The sequence below is a fragment of the Stomoxys calcitrans genome, chromosome 5 (genome assembly GCF_963082655.1).
Source record: "Stomoxys calcitrans chromosome 5, idStoCalc2.1, whole genome shotgun sequence".
Lineage (NCBI taxonomy): Eukaryota > Metazoa > Arthropoda > Insecta > Diptera > Muscidae > Stomoxys > Stomoxys calcitrans.
In genome coordinates this window covers 122,374,147-122,395,854 of record NC_081556.1, presented here as the reverse complement: position 1 = coordinate 122,395,854, position 21,708 = coordinate 122,374,147, and the positions used below count along the sequence as shown (strand labels likewise).

At 37.4% G+C, this 21,708-nt stretch overlaps 1 protein-coding gene across 7 annotated transcripts in view; it reads left to right on the top strand.

The window, feature by feature from the left end:
* Positions 1-21,708, top strand: part of LOC106088042 (sodium channel protein 60E) — a 542,226-nt gene that overhangs the window by 497,101 nt on the left and 23,417 nt on the right. For 6 of the 7 annotated variants that reach the window (XM_059369621.1, XM_059369619.1, XM_059369617.1 and 3 more), the window contains 6 exons: positions 771-3,253; positions 5,193-5,520; positions 5,585-5,685; positions 8,039-8,213; positions 12,875-13,171; positions 17,264-17,418. In XM_059369621.1, the coding sequence (XP_059225604.1) occupies positions 771-3,253; positions 5,193-5,520; positions 5,585-5,685; positions 8,039-8,213; positions 12,875-13,171; positions 17,264-17,418 (3,539 nt within the window). Of the gene's footprint in view, positions 1-770; positions 3,254-5,192; positions 5,521-5,584; positions 5,686-8,038; positions 8,214-12,874; positions 13,172-17,263; positions 17,419-21,708 lie in introns of those variants that run through there. The other variant, XM_059369618.1, reaches the window with a different exon arrangement.

Here is a 21,708-nt window from a genome sequence, read left to right as displayed (position 1 = left end):
ACCATAATACATTGGAAAGCAATAGAACGAAAGTAGGGAAGGGGAAACTAAAGCTGAATACGAAGACAAAAGGAACCAAGCGAACTATAGGGATACTTTTATTAATGAGAGCTTCGAATAGGCAGTCATTTCAGGCTTTTAGAGTAGTCCAGAATAAGTAGAGGTCTAAGTGGAGAGAAGGGAATCCATGTATGCAAAATAAGTTTTTATACACAATCTTGTGTCTTTTTCTCTAGGAAGTTATCTGAGAGACGGAATGCTCTTCTACACTTCCACCGAGAGTATGGGAAGGTATGAAGTAACGGCGGGCATTTTTTAAAATTCGGGAAAATGCCAATTTTCATTTAACTTCTTGTTGTCGTTCTCCAATGATTGCCATTTTGAAGGAAGGGCAAGTACCTCCCGGGTTCACATTTATACATTTGTTCATATGCCAACTTGGAGATTTTTGGAGGTTGGGCGGCCCGTTGGTTATAGTCTCTTCAAAACAATCTGCATATAAACTACCCCAATATTTGTTAAATTTTGAACAGAATCCATGGCGAGGGCTATACAGGAAAATTTTATTTTAATATCAGTATCCCATAAGGTGTTTCTATAGAAATGATTAAAAATAATTTAATAAAAAATTTAATAAAAATAATAAAATTTAATTTCCATATATTTGATATCCACTTGATTTTGTTTTTTTATTGCAGTCAATAGAAAAATATAAAACATTTCATTTCTATTAAAAGTTATAACAACATTTCATTTGCCTTCATTTCCAGGAATCGATGAATCGCCCTATTTCTGGCTCGGATTTTGGCATTATAATTCCCCTCAAAGGGAGCCTTCACACCATTATTGATAATGCTGAAACTGAGGAAGATCGCAAATCATATACATCGTCGCAACAGTATTTGCATCAGCAACATCAACAGCAACTCCAGCATCAGCATCAGCAACAACAGCAACATGATCATTCCACTTCTTCACCCATGTTAACAACCAACCAACCAGCCTTGCAGCTGCTCTATCAGCAACAACAAACGGCCATGCCATCCTTTGATGGCACCGTGGCCAGTTCCTGCCAATTAGACAATAATAGCCCAAATCCACAGGCCGATCGTCGCCTGCAACATCAAATGTCTTCCGGTTTTGGTACTCAACCAAATGATTCACGTGATGATCCAACCACCTACACGGAATCCATCGAATTGCAAATGATGGGCCAATACAATTCCACAGATACTGATCCGTATAATCAGGATCAGCGTAGTGGCTCGTACATGCGAGGAGATTCGCTGCAAGAGCGTATATCGACGCGACTTTGTAGTGAAGAACATGACGAGTCCTATTTGCAATATCAAAAGTCATTATTGACGCGCTCACCTAGCTATCGTAAATCGCTTGACCGCCTCTCACAGTCGAGCGATCAATCACAACGTTCGCTAATACCCTCGCGACGTTCCGAGGATGAGAATGTGTCAAGCATGAAACGTGATTTAAGTGGACATTCACTGAACACGATTTCCATGGAACATGAGGAATTACTGTCGAACCATGTCAATCTTAGAGATGAACTACTGAACTGTGATCAAAAGGAATTATTTCAATTTTTACAGGAAGATGCTCTAGACAACAGCAACAACTACTTTAGCGATACGGTGGGCTATGGGTCCACCATGGAGGCCGATACGGATTCTCTGATTGTAATGGAGAGCAAAAGGGAGGAGCGCAAGCCCTCTACCAGCAGCATTAAATCGAATTTAAGCTACATTTCCAACTCCATACTTCAGACCATTGAATCGCGGCGTAATGGTGGAAGTCACTCGTCCAATGGCAATGGCCAGGACAATGAGAGTGTGCCCCTGGTGGAGCACTCCGAGTTTGATAATATCATACAGAGTTTCGAAAAGGAACTGGAGGAGATCAAAAAGTCCACCACTTCACTGGAGAGGAGGCTGTCAACGTTGTCTGAGCCCTCTCCGGCAGCGGATGAGGCTAATAAGGCCATACTGGAGCACATAGCGGTAATAACAGGGGCATCAGAGCGCACGGCGGCCGATGAGGTGGTTACACCTTTGAATCCCTATGACAGCTATGATCTGTCGACAGTACCGCGTCGCCAGCACTCCTTGCCGGCCAGCACTAACCGGGCGTCGGTGAAGATCAAACGCCGCAGCTTGGAGAAGCAACGAAAGATTGACGAAGACTTTTGCATAAGCAATGAAATACGCAAGATCTGTGATCAAATACAAGCTCCATTTTCCTCCGTGGAAGCAATGTCCATTGCGGCCACACAAGCATCGGGCGCCCAATCGCCTTTTATGCGGCGAAAAAGTGATCTTTTCAGTGCTCAATTTGATCGTTTTAAACGAATGTCTCTCATTGAGCGAGTCGATGAAGTGCCCGAAGAGGACAAGCCCATATCAACGCTGCGCATGGAATCGGAGCGGCTGCCTCGGAAATGCCTGACTGTAGATGCTACGGATAAGATCGATAGTCTTTCGCTGAAAAGTACAAACTCGTATGAGAACCTTCTGCTGCACAAACAATTGACTCAGCTAGCTCAACAACAACAACAACAGCAACAACACCACGACTCCTCGAATTCGTCGTCGGCCGTTGTACCACCCACACCACCAGTCTCACTCAAGTCTTCTATGGAACCGCCCACACTGGTCCAAATGTCTTCGCTGAAGGCAACACCTCCCCTGACGGCCTTAACCGAACACCAACAACACTATCATGCCACCAATGCTCAACTGCGAACTACACCTCTCCTCCCAAGGGCTGTGCCATCACGTGCCAGCAGCGTTGACTCGGAGCAGACGCAACAGCAGCAACAACACCAGAAGCGGCAGCAACAGAGACGACTGCAGGTGAAGTCACGCTCCGAGCATCCACAATCGGCCTTAGACAAAGCTGCTTCATTTCAATCGGCTCGCACCGAATCTCATAGTTCGGGAGCGGCTGATACCTCATCAGCTCTGGCACTGGCCGCCGGCGATGTGATTGTGGGACAGTTGCAATCGGCCGGTGGGTCACAAGAGAAGAGCGGCGATGCGCTCCAGTCGCAAAAATCTGCATTTTCACGACTGACTGAAAAACCATGGCATTGTCTGGTCTCCTACGTAGACGATCTCACAGTGGGTGGGAGACGTAACTCGCAGGGAGCATACAATGATCCCATGACTTTTCCAAGTTTCGGACATTCGAAGCCACCAAAAGTGCCAGATGATTGTTTCCCACAAAAGTGTTATGAACAGTAAGCTATCTTTCTAAAATCTCTATTATTTTCAATGTTTCCTTTTATGTGCAAAATTTAAGGTTTTTGGTTTATTAATTTTTTTTTTTAAATTTTTTTATACCTTTCACCATAGAATGGGGGAATACTTGCTTCGTCATTCCGCTTGTAACACCTTTCGATCTAGTCATGTTTAATTCCTATAGGATCTCTAACATCTACGTCAAGTTTGGAATTTTTAGGTCCATATGTTGTTACAGCTCCCATATAAACCGATCTCCCGATTTTACTCTCCGACTTTATACCCACCACCATAGGATAGGGGTATACTTATCTAGTCATTCCGTTTGTAACACCTCGAAATATTGATCTGAAGCCCTAAAGATGTTTATATAATCGTGATCGTATCGGCAATCTAATTCGATCTAGCCATGTCTATCAGTCTATCGAAATAATGATAGCGTTAAAACGAATAAAGGTGTCCGCTTGAAATTTTGCACCGGTACTTCTTATTATTGTTGTTGCATATGCGCCATATCGGTTCAGATTTGGATATAGCCCCCATATAAACCGATCCCCGGTTTTGACTTCTTGAGCCCCTATAGACTGAATTCATTCGATTTGGGTGAAATTTGGCTGAAGGATTTGTGTTTTGACGTCCAATATCTGTGCCAAGTAAGATCCGAATCGATCTAAAAAGTGTTGTAGCCCCTATTTAACTCGGATTAGACTTCTTTAGCCCCAGGAACTAAAATTTTTAACCGATAATTAAAATACAAACAAAAAATTAAAATACAAATTGAGTTAATAATGGTACATTTTAAGCAGAATCCACGGTGGTGGGTACCCAAGATTCGGCCCGGCCGAACTTAGCACACTTTTTATACTCTACACAATAGGATAGGGGTATACTTATTTCGGCATTCCGTTTGTAACAACCCGACATATTCCTTTAAGGCTCTTGATCGTCTTGACATTTTAAGTCGATCTAGCAATATCCGTCCGTCTATCGAATGCACGATAACTTGCGAAGGATTGAAGCCAGGCGCTTAAAATTTTGCACAAATGCTGCTGCTTATTGGTGTTGGTAGTTTGGGATGGTAAATGAGCCAAATCGGTCCAAAACTTGATATAGCTCTAGCTCCCATATAAACCGATCTCCCGATTTTACTTCTTAAGCCCCTGTACGGCACAATTCTTAAGCGATTTTGCTAAAATTTTGCACAATGACCTTTACTATGATCAAGCAAAGAAGTAAAGCTAGGCGCTTGAAATTTTGAACAAATACTTCCCGTTAGTGTAGGTTAGTTGAGATTGTAAATGGGCCATATCGGTCTATTTTTTGATCTAACTCCCATATAAACCGATATCCTGATGAAACTTCTTGAGCCTCCAAAGAGCGCAATTCTTATCCGACTTTGCTACAATTTTGTACTATGACCTTTTCTATGACATTCAACAAATGTTCTAAGTATGGTCCAAATCGTTCCAAAACCTTATGCATCTCCCAGGTAAACCAATCTCCCGGTTTTATTTCTTGAGCCTCTAGAGAGCGAAATTTTTATTGGATTTTGCTGACCTTCAACGTATATGCCAAATATGGTCTAAAGTCTGTCCATAACCAGATATAGCTCCCATTCAAACCGATCTTCCGATTTTACTTCTTGAGCATCCAGATAGCATCTCCTATGGTCTCCAACATAATAACCTGATATAGCTTCAATAGCATAGCAATTCTTATCCATTATCTTCTGTTTACCTATAAAGATATTCCGAGCAAAGAAATGGTCAAACGCGATCCATGGTGGAGGGTATATAAGATTCGGCTCGACCGAACTTAGCACGCTTTTACTTGTTTTGTTTTAGTTTGTTTTATTTTTTTTGCTGTTTTTCATTCTAATTTTTTTTTTATTTTTTCCTTCTCACTCTCTGCCTCTCGTTCTCACTATTACTCTCTCAGCTTTTACTTTCGCTGTCCTTGGTTTATGTCATGTATGGATACACCGACTGCTAAACATTGGACACGCGTCAGAACGGCCGTCTTGACTGTTGTGGATACTCCAGCCTTTGAGTGGTTTGTCTTGGTGTTGATATTTGCCTCCAGCATAACGCTCTGTTTCGAGGATATCTATTTGGATAGCAACAAATCACTGAAACGCATACTCTATTGGACGAATTTCTCATTTTGCTTGATATTTGTGGTCGAAATGGTACTCAAATGGTTGGCCTTGGGGTTTTCCAAATATTTTACGAGTTTTTGGACCATACTGGATTTTATTATAGTTTTTGTAAGTTTTCTGGTTAAAAAATAAAAATCACTCTGTTATCTTATTGATTATCTTTTTTTAATAGGTTTCTGTTTTCTCCTTGTTGATCGAGGAGAATGAAAATTTAAAAGTTTTACGCTCTTTGCGTACACTTAGAGCGTTACGTCCCTTACGTGCCATATCAAGGTATGTTATGAGTTCTATGTAAAATATGTAAATTTTCTTTAAGCGTTTCGTTTCTTATTTGGAAAATTTATATTTTTTATCTTAAGTCTTTTTTATATACATATATGTATTTTTGAATGCAGTTAATTTTAAAGCGTTTCGTTTCTTTTTTCTCATACTTCTAAACGAGAGAAAATTGCGCAAATATATTTTAATAGATTATGTTTGCAAATAAGTTTTCAATGCAAAAATAAATATCGCAGATGTATATGTGTATATATACATACATACATATATCAAAAATTACTTTACACCACAAAAGGATTTGAAAATTAATGCGCTTGACTTGGAATAACTTTTTGAATCGAAGTAACTATGTCCGTCGGCATGTCTGGGTTTCGATATTATAATTCGAAATGAAATGGAACCTCCCCTCTCTCTCTCAGGAGTTGTTGAACTACTTTGCCTGGTTTTTGTCCATGTTACATGTTTTATCTTCAGTTCATGAAAATTAAATTAAATAAAATTTTGCATCTCCGATCATTGAGCTCATCTCGAACAAGAAACAAATAAAAATTGTGAAATTTAACGATCTTCGCCCTAACAGGCAAAAAACTAGTAAAATTAACAAGTTCGGCAGAGCCCAACCGGGATTCGAACCTGGGACCACGGAGCAACGGCGTGAGCCGTTGCCATTGTCTAGTGTTCGAAGCCATCAATACAACTTCCAACAGATGCACAAAATCATGTGTAGTACGGAAAAAGTGTAATTTGCCACAGACAGAATGTCTGTCATTACACAAAAATACATGCATTGGGAAAAGTACAGCTAATAGACAGGTTTGTCGAGCGTGGTTAATGTTGTTATTATATCATAGATGTGTTTTCGCTATTAATATGATTCAAATACAACATAGCAACGCACTGCACTTGAAGCCATCACACCTAATATGGTTGAAAAGTCTTCTAACCAAAGACGAAGCGCGTCTCATAGTGGTTGGTGTGTGTTGCTTTCTTTGGCTTTCCTTTTCCATTTGCATCTCCGATTATTGAGCTCGTCTCGATAGAGAAACAAACAAAAATTAAATAAAATCTCTTAAAGGTGGTGTAAAGTAATATCCCCATAGGTCGGCTTATATGCCGACTGTATTTTGTTCACTTTATCTAATCTACTCTATATAAATATTTATATATATCTTTACATCTTTCTATCACTATTTCTATATTCTTAACACCTTAATATTTATTTATCTTTATTTCCACTTTTTGCAATTCTAGACATTGAATGCTTTAAATTGGCACTGTTAAAATTTAATTTAAAAATTTAACCAAACCAAATATTTCGTTCTTTTGTACAAAAAAGAAGAAAAATGACATAAAATGAAAAAAGTTTTAAAACAAAATTTGGAAGTATTTAATACAATATCGTTTTCTTTAAGGATTTTGAATAGAAATAATGACAAATGAAAATAATCGAAAAACATCCAAAGTGATCCTTATAAACCATCCCTCTACGTGTGTGTTTTGTTTTTGTAAGATAATTCCAATGACTTCCAAATTAATAACAAAGACTTGTAAAAATGCAAATATAATTCTGTAAAAAAATTCGATATTTTTTCAAAAAATATTCTGTTGAATATAATTAAAAATTTCAATGAGTTTTTGAGATTGGCATGTTATTTTTTTAATTACTATTTAACTTTTATGTGTTGAAACACCTCAAATACCAATAACTCACTCTAACTGACCGATCGCTACTCAAAGGCACAAACTTCATGCACACAACAATGAAACACTTCTTGGTGAAAAATTCAAAATTTAAAGCAGCTTATTTAGTATATTTGTAAATGCTTTGAAGTTTGAAATTTTCATTTTAAAACTTCTCACCACACAAGAGCAAGCACACTTTAACACAACCCTTGGTTGATCCTTGAGCACATTTATGGTACACTATGCCACTGCCCATACTACACCACACATATACCAAAAGTCAACTCAATTAAATTTTTTCTCTCTCTCCCCACAAAATTACACAATCCACGTAATCGACTGTAACAAAATTGCGCATGTAAATCTCCTACACACAAACACACAATTCAAGTTTTTTTCTCCTGTATGTGTGTGTATATTAAATTTTCTTTTTTTTTTTTGATTCTTGTTAATGATTTATAAAAAATTGAACAAGCGACAAAAAGTCCAGAGATTGTGTATCCTTTGATTTTTTCGAAATATATATGTGTGTGTGTGCCTATCTCTCTCTATCCATTTGTATCCAATTTCCGTTTCCGTTCTGTTTCCATTATACAACAAAAAAAATCAAATTTGAATTTTCAAACTTGTGTGTATAGAACATGAAATTTTATTTCTATTCCAGGTGGCAAGGAATGCGAATTGTAGTAAATGCTCTCATGTATGCCATACCATCAATTTTCAATGTACTTTTAGTTTGTTTAGTTTTTTGGTTAATATTTTCTATAATGGGTGTACAATTTTTCGGTGGTAAATTTTTCAAATGTGTCGATAATGATGGAGAACTGCTACCAGTGACGGTTAGTTATGCGCTTTCAGTCTTAATGTCTTTTTTGTTGTATTTGTTTTTTCTTAAATATAAGCTAATATAAAACCTTACACCAGGTGTTGTTGAAGAAAGAGGGAGACCACGAATCTGATCTAACGCCAAAAATTTTTCTAACATTTACTATCTCGTCGAAAGTGCTCTCAATCGCCCCTGAAAAATAAAGTTGTATAGTTTACTTTCAATAATTTTTCAATTATTATTATTATAATTATTTTTAATTTAACTTTTTAATGTAATTTTAAGTCAAGAACTTTTAACAAAAAAAAAGTTTTTTTTTTATCACTCTTGTAAACTTTTCTATTAGGGTTGGTGGATTTAAACATCTTAAGGGGCCCTTCGCATTTCTGATTCTTGGAATTGTATTTAGGAAAAAATTCCACAAGACCATACGACTACGGTTAATCCCATGGCAGCCAGTTGTACGAACCGGATTGACTCGATGGAATCCTCCATCGGCAAGGGCTGCCGTCTCGGTGTACAACACACTGCTACAACAACAACTACGGTTAAGCCGGCACGCGATAGTTGTGAGCACCAGACAAGCTGAAACATTAAGGTCCGATTTGTGTGATGTTCATTGCTGTCACGAGAAGCTTTGCTGCGAGCTACAGGGCGCGTCCACAGGTAGCGGAAAGTGGAATGCTCCATCCAGAGTAGCTGTAACTGCAGTCGTGAATAATCAGCGGTATCGAGCGGAGAGTCTCAGTGAGAGGTCGAGTGGCACCGGCTCTTGCACAAATACTGAGTGCCTACAATGCTCGATATGACAAGGCGAGTTATTGGCGCCTTTAAATAATCAATAGGGACCCTGTTCCTGCGGCGATCGGCCCTTTGGGTCGAAACAAACTTGCTCACCTACAGGAGCTTGACGAGGATCCTTACCTCCGTATGAAAATGTGTGCAGACTTTTGTCACGATCGGAAGATCGGTCTTAATGACAGCTATATCCAAATATAGTCCGATCTAGACAATACTCATACTCGTAGTTGGCCCCAAGACCTTAACGCAACTCGCTGTGCAAAATTTTTGCGAAATCGGGAAATAAATGCAGCTCTAATGGGTCTTAGACGTTAAATCAGGAAATCGATCTACAAGTCAGCTAAATCCAAAATTGGGCAATGCGGCTGTTACGAGCCTATGGAAGCTATACCCAAATACAGTTCTATCTAGACCATACTCGGTATGAAGGTCGAGGCGAAATCGGGCAATATGGCAGCAATATCCCAATATGGTCCGATCTAGACAATACTAGGTATGAATTTCGAGGGGTCTAACACAACACGCTGTGCCAAATTACAGCGAATTCAAGCAATAAATGAAACTTTACTTTAATGGGAAGATCGGTCTATATGTCAGCTATATCAAAATATGATCCGATCTAGACCATTCACGGATGTTGAGAGACCTAACGCAACTCGGTGTATCACCGCCGAGTCCAAACGGAGATCCGCAGTGCGACACCTCTTTTGAGAGACGTTTTTACATGGCTGCCATACCATTTTTTCATATGGCATAGTTCCTCGCCAGCATTATCCCCAGAGGGGATAACCACCACTGAAAATGTTTTCGGATGTTTTCGCCAAGGTTCGGACCCAGGCGTTCATAGGTGGACATGTTAACCTCTGCGCTACGGTAGCCTCCTGTTATATCGAGAGTTCGGTCGTAACAAAACCTGCTGAGCCACATTTCAGCGAAATCGGTCAATAAATAAGGCTTTTGCGGGTCCAGAACCATAAATCGGGAGATCGGTCTCTATGGGAGCTATATCAAGATATAGTGCGATATAGTCCATCTTCGAACTTAATCTGCTTGTGATCAGAAAAAGAATCTGTGCAAAGTTTCAGCTCAATATCTTCATTTTTAAATTAAAAATTTTTTGTAGAGTGATTTCAGCAGACAGACGGACGGACATGTCTAGATCATCTTTGATTTTTACGACCAAGAATATATATACTTCATAGGGTCGGAATTGAATGTTTAGATGTGACAAATTGAATATACCCCTGTTCTTCGGCCGTGGATATAAAAATATCCTTTTAACTATGTTTAAATATGTATATTAGAGTGTCCCAAAAAAACAAAAAAGTATTATTTTTGAAACGCCATTTTTTTCTTTTTGCTTCTAATCAGCAAAATACGAAATATTATGGCAATCGGATAATGATAATCCTTGCCGACAGGACGTCCAAAGTTGTATGTACTACTTTCTTAGAAACACAGATGAGGATTTTATTTCCTAGAAGCAAGGTACCCATTTATATGGCAAGCAAGGTGCAAATTTATATGGAATATATGGTTGAAACATCAACTATACCCAGTACCACAACTGTGGCTGCGATAAAATGTACGGTTTGACTCAGAACTTCTTTCTGTCTGCGTTTTCTTCCAGTACCGTTTGTTATCAAGATGGAGATAGCATTTGTTTCATCACGAAATTCTAATATTTCCAAAACCAGTGAAGATTGTGTACACCCCAAGCAAAGGTAAGGATTTTTGAGCACTATGCAGCAAAAAAAATTGGGAACTCGGACCATAAACAAAGATTTGACAGCCTGAACCATTTCCGAAATGTCAAGGTGACCAAATTTGGAGCACTGGCAAGAGGTGCCAGGACCACCCAAGGCATTCAAATTTTGAATATGATCTCAGCTTTAACCAAATTTCAATGAGTTAGCTCTATCCGTTCTTATATGGCTTATTTTTACTAGTTTTTTTTTTTCATTCTATCCCACTGTGCGTCGTGTCGGCAGGGGTTATAGTTATCCGGTTGTCATAATATTCCAAGCGTTTCCCTATTTGAAAAAAAATATCTCACAGTCTAAGATGTAAGCTTTGAGATTATATTCCACCTAAAAAAGTTTTTAAATGCTGATCTGCTTCTAAAGGACTGACAAAATTTTGAAGAATCGTGCACGCTTTTAAACAATCTACAATGGATCACTTTAAAAAACCAAAAATGGGTTTATGAAATCGATTTCAGAATAAAAATCCAATGCCAGACACCAACAACAGATTTTGGTTCTGTTTTTTGATTAAGCCAATAAAAAACATCTGATTCTCAAATCTGTTAGGATTTTCAAATTTTCGGTTTCTTCCTTAAATAGGAAACTTTATTGGAATTTACGGAATGAGTAACGTTGTTGAGTAACTTTCGATTTTAAAATACGATATCTCTTTACAATTAAAACCAGGCTCTGGGTTTGATATCCATTATAAAATTCTGCTTAAGAGGCGAATTTACTTTGGAAAGGTGATGAAGGTTAATATTTTTATACCCTCCACCATAGGATGTGGGTATACTAATTTCGTCATTCTGTTTGTAACACCTCCAAATATGCGTCTAAGACCCACCCGAAAGCACGCTAGCTTTTGAAGGAGTAAAGCTAGCCGCTTGAAATTTTGCACAAACACTTCGTATTAGTGTAGGTCGGTTGAGATTATAAATGGGCCATATCGGTCCATGTTTTGATATAGCTGCCATATAAACCGATCTTAGGTCTTGACTTCTTGCGCTTCTAGTGGGCGCAATTTTCGTCCGATTTGACTGAAATTTTGTATGAGATGTTCTGATATGACTTCCAAAAACTGTGATGCGTATGGCGCAAATCGGTACATAACCTGATATAGCTGCCATATAAACCGATCTGGGTCCTTGAGCCTCTAGAGAGAGCAATTCTCATCAGATTTAGCACACATTTTGAACAACGGCTTCTCCCATGGCCCTCAACATACGTGTGCAATATGGTCGGAATCGATCTATAGCTTGATACAGCTCCCATATAAACCTGATTTTGCTTCTTGAGCCCCTACAATGCGCAATTCTTATCCGAATGGACTGAAATATTACACAATGACTTCTACAATGTTCATCATTCAATTCATTTATGGTCCGAATCGGACTATAACTAGATATGGCTCCAATAGCATAACAGTTTATTTCATTATTCTGTGTTTGCCTAAAAAGAGATAGCGCGCAAAGAACTCGACAAATGCGATCCATGGTGGAGGGTATATAAGATTTGGCCTGGCCGAACTTAGCACGCTCTTACTTGTTATCTATTTTTATGTTATGGTTATGCCGAAGATTTTTAACAATGACTAAAGAATTATAATAAAAATTCTAAAAATTACTAAAATATTTTATAATAACTTTTTTCTCAATTTAAATAATTTTAGGGGCTAAAGTATGGATTATTCTACCGAAATGCACCCAACAATTCAAATTAGAAATTAAAAAAAAATATATGTTCTCTCGCTGTAATGGGGGAATATAATGAATTGTTGACCCTTTTAAGAAAATTTTGACCAAAAATCTGCTATACGATATAATCAATAAATAAAGTTTTAGTTCTTATTTTCATAGAAACTTAGCTGATAATGAAAATAATTCAAATAATTTAAACCCCTATCCCCTCCCCTGCTTCATTGTTACATAATTAGATTCATGAGTCCAACACCTAGTGTATGGTAAATTAAGTTTGGTAATTTAACCAACAAGTTAATAAATATTTTAATATCAATTTTTATCTCTTATATTTATAACTCAAATTTTTTTTCTCCATCTGATGATGATTAAACAATTGTATAATAATATAAAAACTTTTTTAAATCCCCAAAACCCCAATATTATAGGAAGTCAATGATAAGTGGGATTGTATTGAGCAAAACTATAGTTGGATCAATTCGAAAATTACCTTCGATCATGTAGGTATGGGTTATTTGGCCCTGCTGCAGGTGGCCACCTTCGAGGGTTGGATGGAGGTGATGGCCGATGCTGTGGATGCCCGAGGTGTGGACTTGCAGCCACAACGTGAAGCCAATCTATATGCCTACATTTATTTTGTGATCTTCATTGTGTGTGGTTCATTCTTCACACTCAATCTATTCATAGGAGTAATCATTGATAATTTCAATATGCTCAAGAAAAAGGTAAGTCCATTGGAGTCCACAAAAAGTATGTATGTGTTAGTATGTTAACTATATTCAATTAAACTAAAAAAGAACTTAAACTACGTTGAGGAACCCCAAAAAAAAAAGGTTTGAAATTTTATGTAATGGAATTCTCATGTTGTGTCAGAACTGAATTCATTTAACCGCATATGGAAGAAAAGTCGCGTTTTCTAAGATGCTCATTCGGGTTTCTGTTTGAGCATATACACTTGGGTTTGTAATTTTTTCTTTGTTCAGAAAAAATTCAAATATATGTACTTTGAATTTTTACTACCTCACTCGTTTTGATCTGAGTTCTTTTTAGTAACACCACACTTTTATCGAATTTATATTTAAAACTATATTTTATTAGAGGGAGCTACGTACAGTGTTTGAATAGAACATATGATGTTGTAATTTTTATGGAAAACATTTGATCAAATAAAGAAAGAAAGAATAAATTAAAAAAGAGTCACTGTGGAATAAGCGACACTTGATTTATACACCTGCAAAAATGCTTTTAGCAATCGTGTGGAATTTGAACAGACCTATAATGCTGTATGGTGTTATGGTCTGGTGGAAGACACTTCAGAAATCCATCTACTGTTAATATTACTCTGCCGGATCCAGACTATCCATGTATAGTCTGTGCAACACAGTGCTGGTGAGTATCACACTATCTGGTGCACTGGAATTAATGTTACACTTTGTATATTGTGGTCAAGGATAACTAAGCTTTTTATATCCACCATCGATGGACGAGAATATCAACCAGAGAACTGTATGCAGTGGCATTTTTCTGATTTTCGGTATACTGATAGAAATGCGGTGTTAGTACCTATCGCCACCACAATTGATGCGGTGTTTTGTTCAACACACTGTTATGAGTAGTGATCATATGAATACTCTTACATTCATTTCTATGCTTTGTGTACCACCGCTTTTAACAACGTCTTTTTGCATTGTGGTGTTATGAGTGGTTGGGAAACAAGAATACAAACAACGCTATTGCCGTATCAACGCAATGCATTGAATCGAACCACAATTTCAGTGTGGCTTTGGAACTGTGAGAAAACGTTTATATTTTAACATAAAACATATTTTTTCATATTGCTAATGTTTTATTTCGTTCAGTAATTTTTAAGTTTTTTTTTTATTTTTTTAAAACATTTTTATGCTAAAAATAGAATTGCGGCGTTTGCCTTGTTTTTGGCAAACACTCATTATATCACCGCTAATTCAAGAGAGACATGAGCATGGGTATTTGCGGTGATAGTTAAAACTCGGAGGCCACCGTAGCGCATAGGTTAGCTTGTCCGCCTATGACGCTGAACGACTGGGTTTTACTGGCCATGTAAAACTTCTCTCCAAAGAGTTGTCGCACTGCGGCACGCCGTTCGGACTCGGCTATAAAAAGGAGGCCCCTAATCATTGAGCTTAAACTTGAATCGGACTGCACTCATTGATAGGTGAGAAGTTTGCCGCTGTTCCTTAGTGGAATGTTCAGGGGCAAAATTTGTTGTATTTGTAGTTAAAACTCGGGCGTCACTCGCTAGCTTCATAGCGATACATTCACATACACATCAGCACCAACGCAAAATCATTTGTGTTTTTGTACAAACTGATTGTGTTGATTTTTGCGGTGCACTGCAAATGCTATACACCGCCGCAGATCTCTGATATCAATAAGTCGAATTATCATTTCTGACCTTATAAAGTATATATATTCTTGGTCGTCATTAAATTCTAAGATGATCTAATCATGTCCGTTCGTCCATCTGTTGAAATTACACTACAGTTTGGCTGAAAAATCAAGTATTTTTGAGATGCACCGCAATTGCTATACACAGCTGCAGGTCTCTGATATCAATAAATCGAAATATCATTTCCGACCATATAAAGTACAATATATATATTATTGGTCGTCATTAAATTCTAAGATGATCTAATCATGTACGCTACAGTTTGGCAGAAATTTGGACATGTAGAGTTAAATTTTGCCCTTCCACTTAATTTATTTTGTGTACATATTTGCTGAATCCACAGTGGTGGGTTCACAAGATTCGGCCGGCCGAATTTAGCACGATTTTATTTGTTTTTATTCAGTAGAGGCTTCCACCAGCAAGATTAGGGAAGTAGTTTAATTTGTCAATGTCTAGGTTGGCTTCTACTACATCTTCATTGCTTACTGATGAACGAAGATAAATATTTCGGCTACTCTTTGCAAGAATACAAGCCCTAGGTCGCCCATTCTAGGAACTCTTTATTCAAGAATAATACTTCCATAGAGCCATGCCTTCTGGATAAGAACAGCGTCAAATCCTACTGCAATCAGAAATAACTTCAGAGCCGTCGAAGCGGCTTAACAAAGTTGGGGATTTATTTTTAGAAACCGAATTATGGTCGGGTTAAAAATTCTCCAAAATTGGACACTTAAGGTGTGGACGAGTCCTCTACAGTTCTCTCCTCTTTTGACTGAGATAGGCAGATTTCCCGTTGCCAGCAATCCGCTAGGATTTAGAGACGTGGAAGATCGTTCCTCAGACAAGTCCGGACCAACAACATCTGAACCGTCTTCTGAGTCCCCAACTCTACCACTTCTATGCATATTTGTTGAGTGCGTAGGTCACAACTCTTTTTAGACTTGTTGAAATCTTAGTGATAGCCGAAGTTTGGAACAAACACTGCATGTCTCCGGTTCAGCCTCATACACCTCGTTAATCCCCAAAAGTTGGCTGAAGGCCTCACAAATTTTATCACCATGTATGAGGGGATAATCAACGCTGAAATTATATTCTGTAGTTCGAATCCGAACGATCCATGACCGGAGGAGATAATCAACGTTGAAATTATATTCTGCCGTTCGAATCCGAACGATCAGCGTCCACCTACTCGATGCACAGTGGAATGAAATCGAAAAAAAAAATAGAAAAAATCTGATATAGAAAATTTAAAGGCTCTAGACCCGCGGTGGTTCGTGGGATCCCTTTCTAGTTCCTTAAAGTTGGCCATATGGGTCTTTCGAAATTTTTTTCGGGCTGCCAAATCTACGAATTTAACAATGAAATGTTTGTAAGAAAAAACGAACGAAAGGAAATATCTTTAATTTTTTTTTTGAATTTTGGTGAAAAAAAGCATTAGTAAAAAGGTGCGTTACTTTCTACCCGTTCTTAAACGGTTTATTTTATACAAGATTTTTTTCGATCTCATCCCACTGAGCGATTGGTATTTTTTTTAGTACACCCACTTACACCAATTTCATAGAAGTGGTGTTTACATCCGAGTAGGCCACTTAGATTTCCATAGCGATCCCACTTCGTACTTTCTCCATTCTCTGCAGGCATGTTTTAAGATAACTGCAGTATAAATACCTTGAACTATCTTTGGTAAATGGACTTTCTCCTACGATCTGAAAAACATGAAAAAGGTGGGATATGTATTTCATTCAATTCTTCTAGTAACTAGAAGAAAGAAGGCAGAAGTCAGGACAGATAGCATTCGAGACAGGATCGTCTTCTGGGGTATACTTAATTTGAGACCGGATTCTGAATCATTCCTGGCAATTTCCAAAGTAATGAATATCAGTAAGTTGAAGCAAAAATCTGCGAAAAACTTCATTAATATTTTAAAATTATTGCATAATTATAAATTTTAAAAATATAGTTTTAAAATCAATATCGCTAGCTTACAAAGTTTAATTAGTAACGCTATATTATCCTATATGCCATGAATTCAAACACTGTACTGCTCCTGTTCATACATTAACGATTATTCAATCAATTCTCCAAGAAAGTATGTACTTAACAATTACATTTAACCAATTTACTTATATATCAATGTGTATTCTTTATTTTTCTATGACAAATATTTACATGTAAAATAAATCAAAAACCGAACCATTGACACCTGTGTCTCTGTATCTCTGTATGTATGTATAACTGCTACTACTACCACTACTACTACTACCACTGTATCTGTGAATGTGTACATATGTGAAACCAAAATCAAAAAAAAAAATCCATAAACCAACATCCAAATCAAAATATCCAAAAAAAAAAAACGCAATAACCACTTCACAAAACACGAACTTAGTATGAAGGAGGAGTGTTGGAAATGTTTCTCACCGAATCGCAAAAGCATTATTACACCGCCATGAAAAAGTTGGGACGAAAAAAACCACAGAAAGTCATTAAGCGACCAATAAATCATTTTTTAGCTATGTTTTATGATTTATCAAATTCCAGAAGGTATGCCAATCAAAACGAAAAAAAAACTAAAAATGCTAAAACTATGATTTAAACCATTATTATACAATAAGTACAATAACAACAAAAATACACTTAAACCAATACAAAAAACACACATATACACTCAAAGCCCGCAAGGGCTTACTCACACATATACACACTCAGCAGCTTCTCTTTAGTTTAGCCATCATATAAGAGTTTCCTTTTTGTGTTGTATGATTTCCTGTTTTCCGTTTTTATACTCGTATACATCGATTTATTTGTAAATAGTTTGAGATTACAACAGCAACAAGAACAAGGAACGATACAAGCAACATTATTGACGACACAACCACATAAAAATTAAAAAAAAAAAAAAAAAAACGAAACCAAACCCGAAGCAGACAAACCGCTAATCAACTTTCAAAGTGGTTTTCTTCTATAGGTTGCCGATTGTTTTAAATTTGAAAAAATTAAACAAAAAAAAAACAACATTTAAATTGATATTTTAAAATAGTTTGGTATTAGAAACTTTCTTTTGTGTTTCTGAAGATGATGATGATGACAAAGAACGTTGAACGTTTGCCACGTTTGATGTTTTAGAAGAATGATGATTTGGTGATTTGAAATTATTTGAACACTTGACTTCTCCTCATGAAATGATGAATTCTAAATGCAACATTTCCTATCTTATTGTAGAGGGTGTTTTCAACTTTATAGCTTCTCGCCGCTGTTAAACTATAAAGTCTAAAGCATCGTAAATGAAAAGTTTAACAGATGATGATTTTATTACACTTACCCTATTTCGTCGGTACCACCACCCCAAAACCCCCCAAATCCATTCTACCCTTTGTCAATATCACTCTCTCTCTCTCTCTCTCTCTCTCTATAACTATCCGTTTGATTACCTATAACTATCACCCTCTGTCTCTCACTCTCTACTCCTTTACTCAGAATCCATGAGACCCTACTCTATCTGAATCAACACATGTCTGTGTCTGAATCTATTTTGTTTTGTTTTCTAAATCTGTGATGAACATCCGTATCCTTTCGTTCGATGTAGTATAATGTTGTTGTAATATTTGTAGTTGTTAAAATCAATATTTTTGTGTTGTTGTTAAACGATTTATGATTTTGAATATTGAAATTAGATATAAGAATGAATATGAGTTATTAATAGATGGGTTCATATCTATTGTTTGGTTCAGGGGAGCGTACTGTATGAGCACATTGAACACTATCATATAACTTCAGACAAAACTACACTTTAATAATAAATTTCATAAGAAAATTATAGTATAAATTTTTCAAAAAGATCCTCTGAACAACAAGATACACATTATTTATTGTATAAAAATTTTTAGAGTATTACATTACAAAAGTTGAGATATTAATTTCTTAAAGTTATTTTCCTTAAACCTTCATATCCCACTGGGACTTGAGAACTAATTAAAATATATGTTTCGTGTTTTTGGGTTATTATAGAAGGACAAAAAAAATCGCCTCAATCCGCCCACTTACCTGTAATATAATAAGTGTTGTGTCTGAGAACTTTATACCCTTTGGGGTTTTGCTCTGACACAATACTACCATCAAATTTAGAATTTCCAAGCTTCAGATTGGTTTCTTTACAGCTTAAAACAAGAATGTGATTTTTGAAAAAAAGGGTATCCAAAACGTCTTGAAAAAAAATTTGTAAAGTAATTTCGTCGAAGGAATCAAGAGTTGACAATAAGCTGACTTTATTGGTTTAATTCTATGTTGGCCCTCGCAATTATTGTTCCTTTTGGTCGGTGCAGTTGCCGACGGCAGGTGATTTATAGTTGATCGGGAATTGTTGGTGGGCGTTGATGCGGACTCGGTTGGTGTAATCTCGATGGTGAGGCATTCGCAAGTTCAAGGCCTCTTGTTGATGCTCTTGGTCGGTGCGGTCACCGACGACAGTCGATTTATTATAGATCGGGAACTTTCGGTGGGCTATAGTGGAAGGTTTCGGTTGCCGGTGCGGATCGTCTTTTTCGGCTGGCCAGTCCTCCAGCGATCAAAGTACTGTTTGGCGGATACGGTGACGACGTGTTATGGTTCAGTGGTAGGGAAAGGTAGGTGTTCTCTATACCTATAAAGATATAATTTAAATTCGGAATTTTATGTATCGCTACTACAAAGTCTAGATAAAACGATTTTTAGTAGGGGAGAATTTGTGACAACAACTATTTACGGCCGGCTATTCTATCTAGAGATGCAACTAAGTGAGGATTCGAGCAAGGCGCGTATCCAACTAGGTACGTATGCAAGCTAAGCGCGGGTGCGTAGTAGGTACGGATGCAACTAAGTGCAGATGCCAGAATGCAGAATGCCAACTAATTGCGGATGCAAATAACTGCGTATGCGAGCTAAGCGTAATGCAAACTAGATGCGGATGCTAAACGGGGATGCAAACTAGGGGCGAATGTTGCGACTTATCTACTAAGAGTTCAACTTGATGGGCGATTTATGGAGAATTATCGCCAGCATGGGAAATAATGCAAACAATAAAATAAACACCCAATGTCACATCAACACTCAATAGTCTCCGCATTGATTGTTCACACAACTCATTCGAGGAATTATTAAGGGTATAGTACGAAAGACAAAACATGGATGTGTGTTTGTTTGATTGAATAAACAGTAGCCAGTTGGTTGAAATTTGGTATTTGAAGTACATTTATGCCGACCAACACTTCAAGATTTAGCCTCCATTAATCCTATTCCATATAAAATTTCCTGAGACCTTAGAGGCCTTAATTTTTGTTCGATTTGATTGACATTTTTTACTTATATCCTCCAACACCCACTCCAATTTCCGCCTTTATCGGTCCATTAAAAATGTGTTGCAAGTCCGGCTATGACGTCAAAAGTCTGGTCCTAATCCTGGCGAGAACATTCGAAACTTGTTCTGCGGTGGTTATCCCTTACTAATGCTGGTGACTTTTGTTAGATACTGTGCCATTTGAAACAAGTAAAAGCGTGCTTATTTCGGCAAGGCCGAATTTTATATACTCTCCACCCTGGATCGCATTTGTTAAGTTCTTTACCCGGTATTTTTTTATGGGCAAATAAAGGTTAAAAATTGCTATGCTGTTGAAACTTTTTCAGACATGGACCGATGCGGGCCAACCTACACTAACAGAAAGTATTTGTACAAAATTTCAAGCGCGTAGCATTACTTCTTCAAAAGTTAGCGTGCTTTCCACAGACAAAGAGATGGACGGGCAAGCGGACGGATATGCCTAGATTGACTTAAAATGTCATGGCGATCAAGAATATATATAATATATATGGGGTCTTAAACAAATATTTCCATATGTTACAAACGGAATGACGAAGTAAGTAAACCCCCATCCTATTGTAAAGGATGCAAAAATGGTATGGTAGCCATGTAAAGACATCACTCCAAAGAGGTGTCGCACTGCGACACACCGTTCGAACTCGGCTATAAAGACGAGGTCCCTTTATTATTGAGCATAAACTTGAATCGGACAGCACTCATTGATATGTGAGAAGCTTGCCGCCTATTGTTTAATGAAACGTTTGTGGAAAGAATTCCAATTTGCATTTAGCTTTAAAAAGCCACAATTTTCAGACAGCTGGGCGGAAATTTGGTTTTTGAAATAAGATTGTGACTTCCCCATCCAGATAGGTCCATAAATAAATATATCCTCCCTTTTAGTCGATTCAAGGATTTGAGTTCTTAAGTTTCCAAATACCTCAATTCTTATGAAATTCACTATATTTATTACGCTTATACTGTCTTTTTACTAAATGTACATTTTTAGCACAATTCATGCTAGTTATTCTAGTTTACCTTATATGTATTTCAGTCAAATGATGCATTTTGTCTTTTGCCTTATTAAAGCGTTTCGCTACCTCTTCTTAGACAGTGCTGCTGACCATTCTTCATTTGGGTCTATGATATACAGACTTAAGCGAATAGTTGAAACCGTTCGAGACTCGTCAGAATTGGCATCAAGATCTGGGCTACTGTAACACCATGGTTTCATGTGGTCATTTGACATGACATTGCAATATCTTCGCTGGGTTAAACTTAAGTCCGGTAGATCCTCGACGAGGTATCGATCGTTTCCCAATGTTCGTGTGATGATATAAGGCCCCTTATACTTCGGGTCCAACTTGTGTGACTGTCCTGTAGCTTGTGGAACACAATCGATAACCACCAAATCTCCTTCTTGATATTGAGTTGGTTTGACATGACGGGTGTCATATCGTAACTTCCATTTCTCTCTTTGAGCATTAATATTAGCAGCAGCTTGT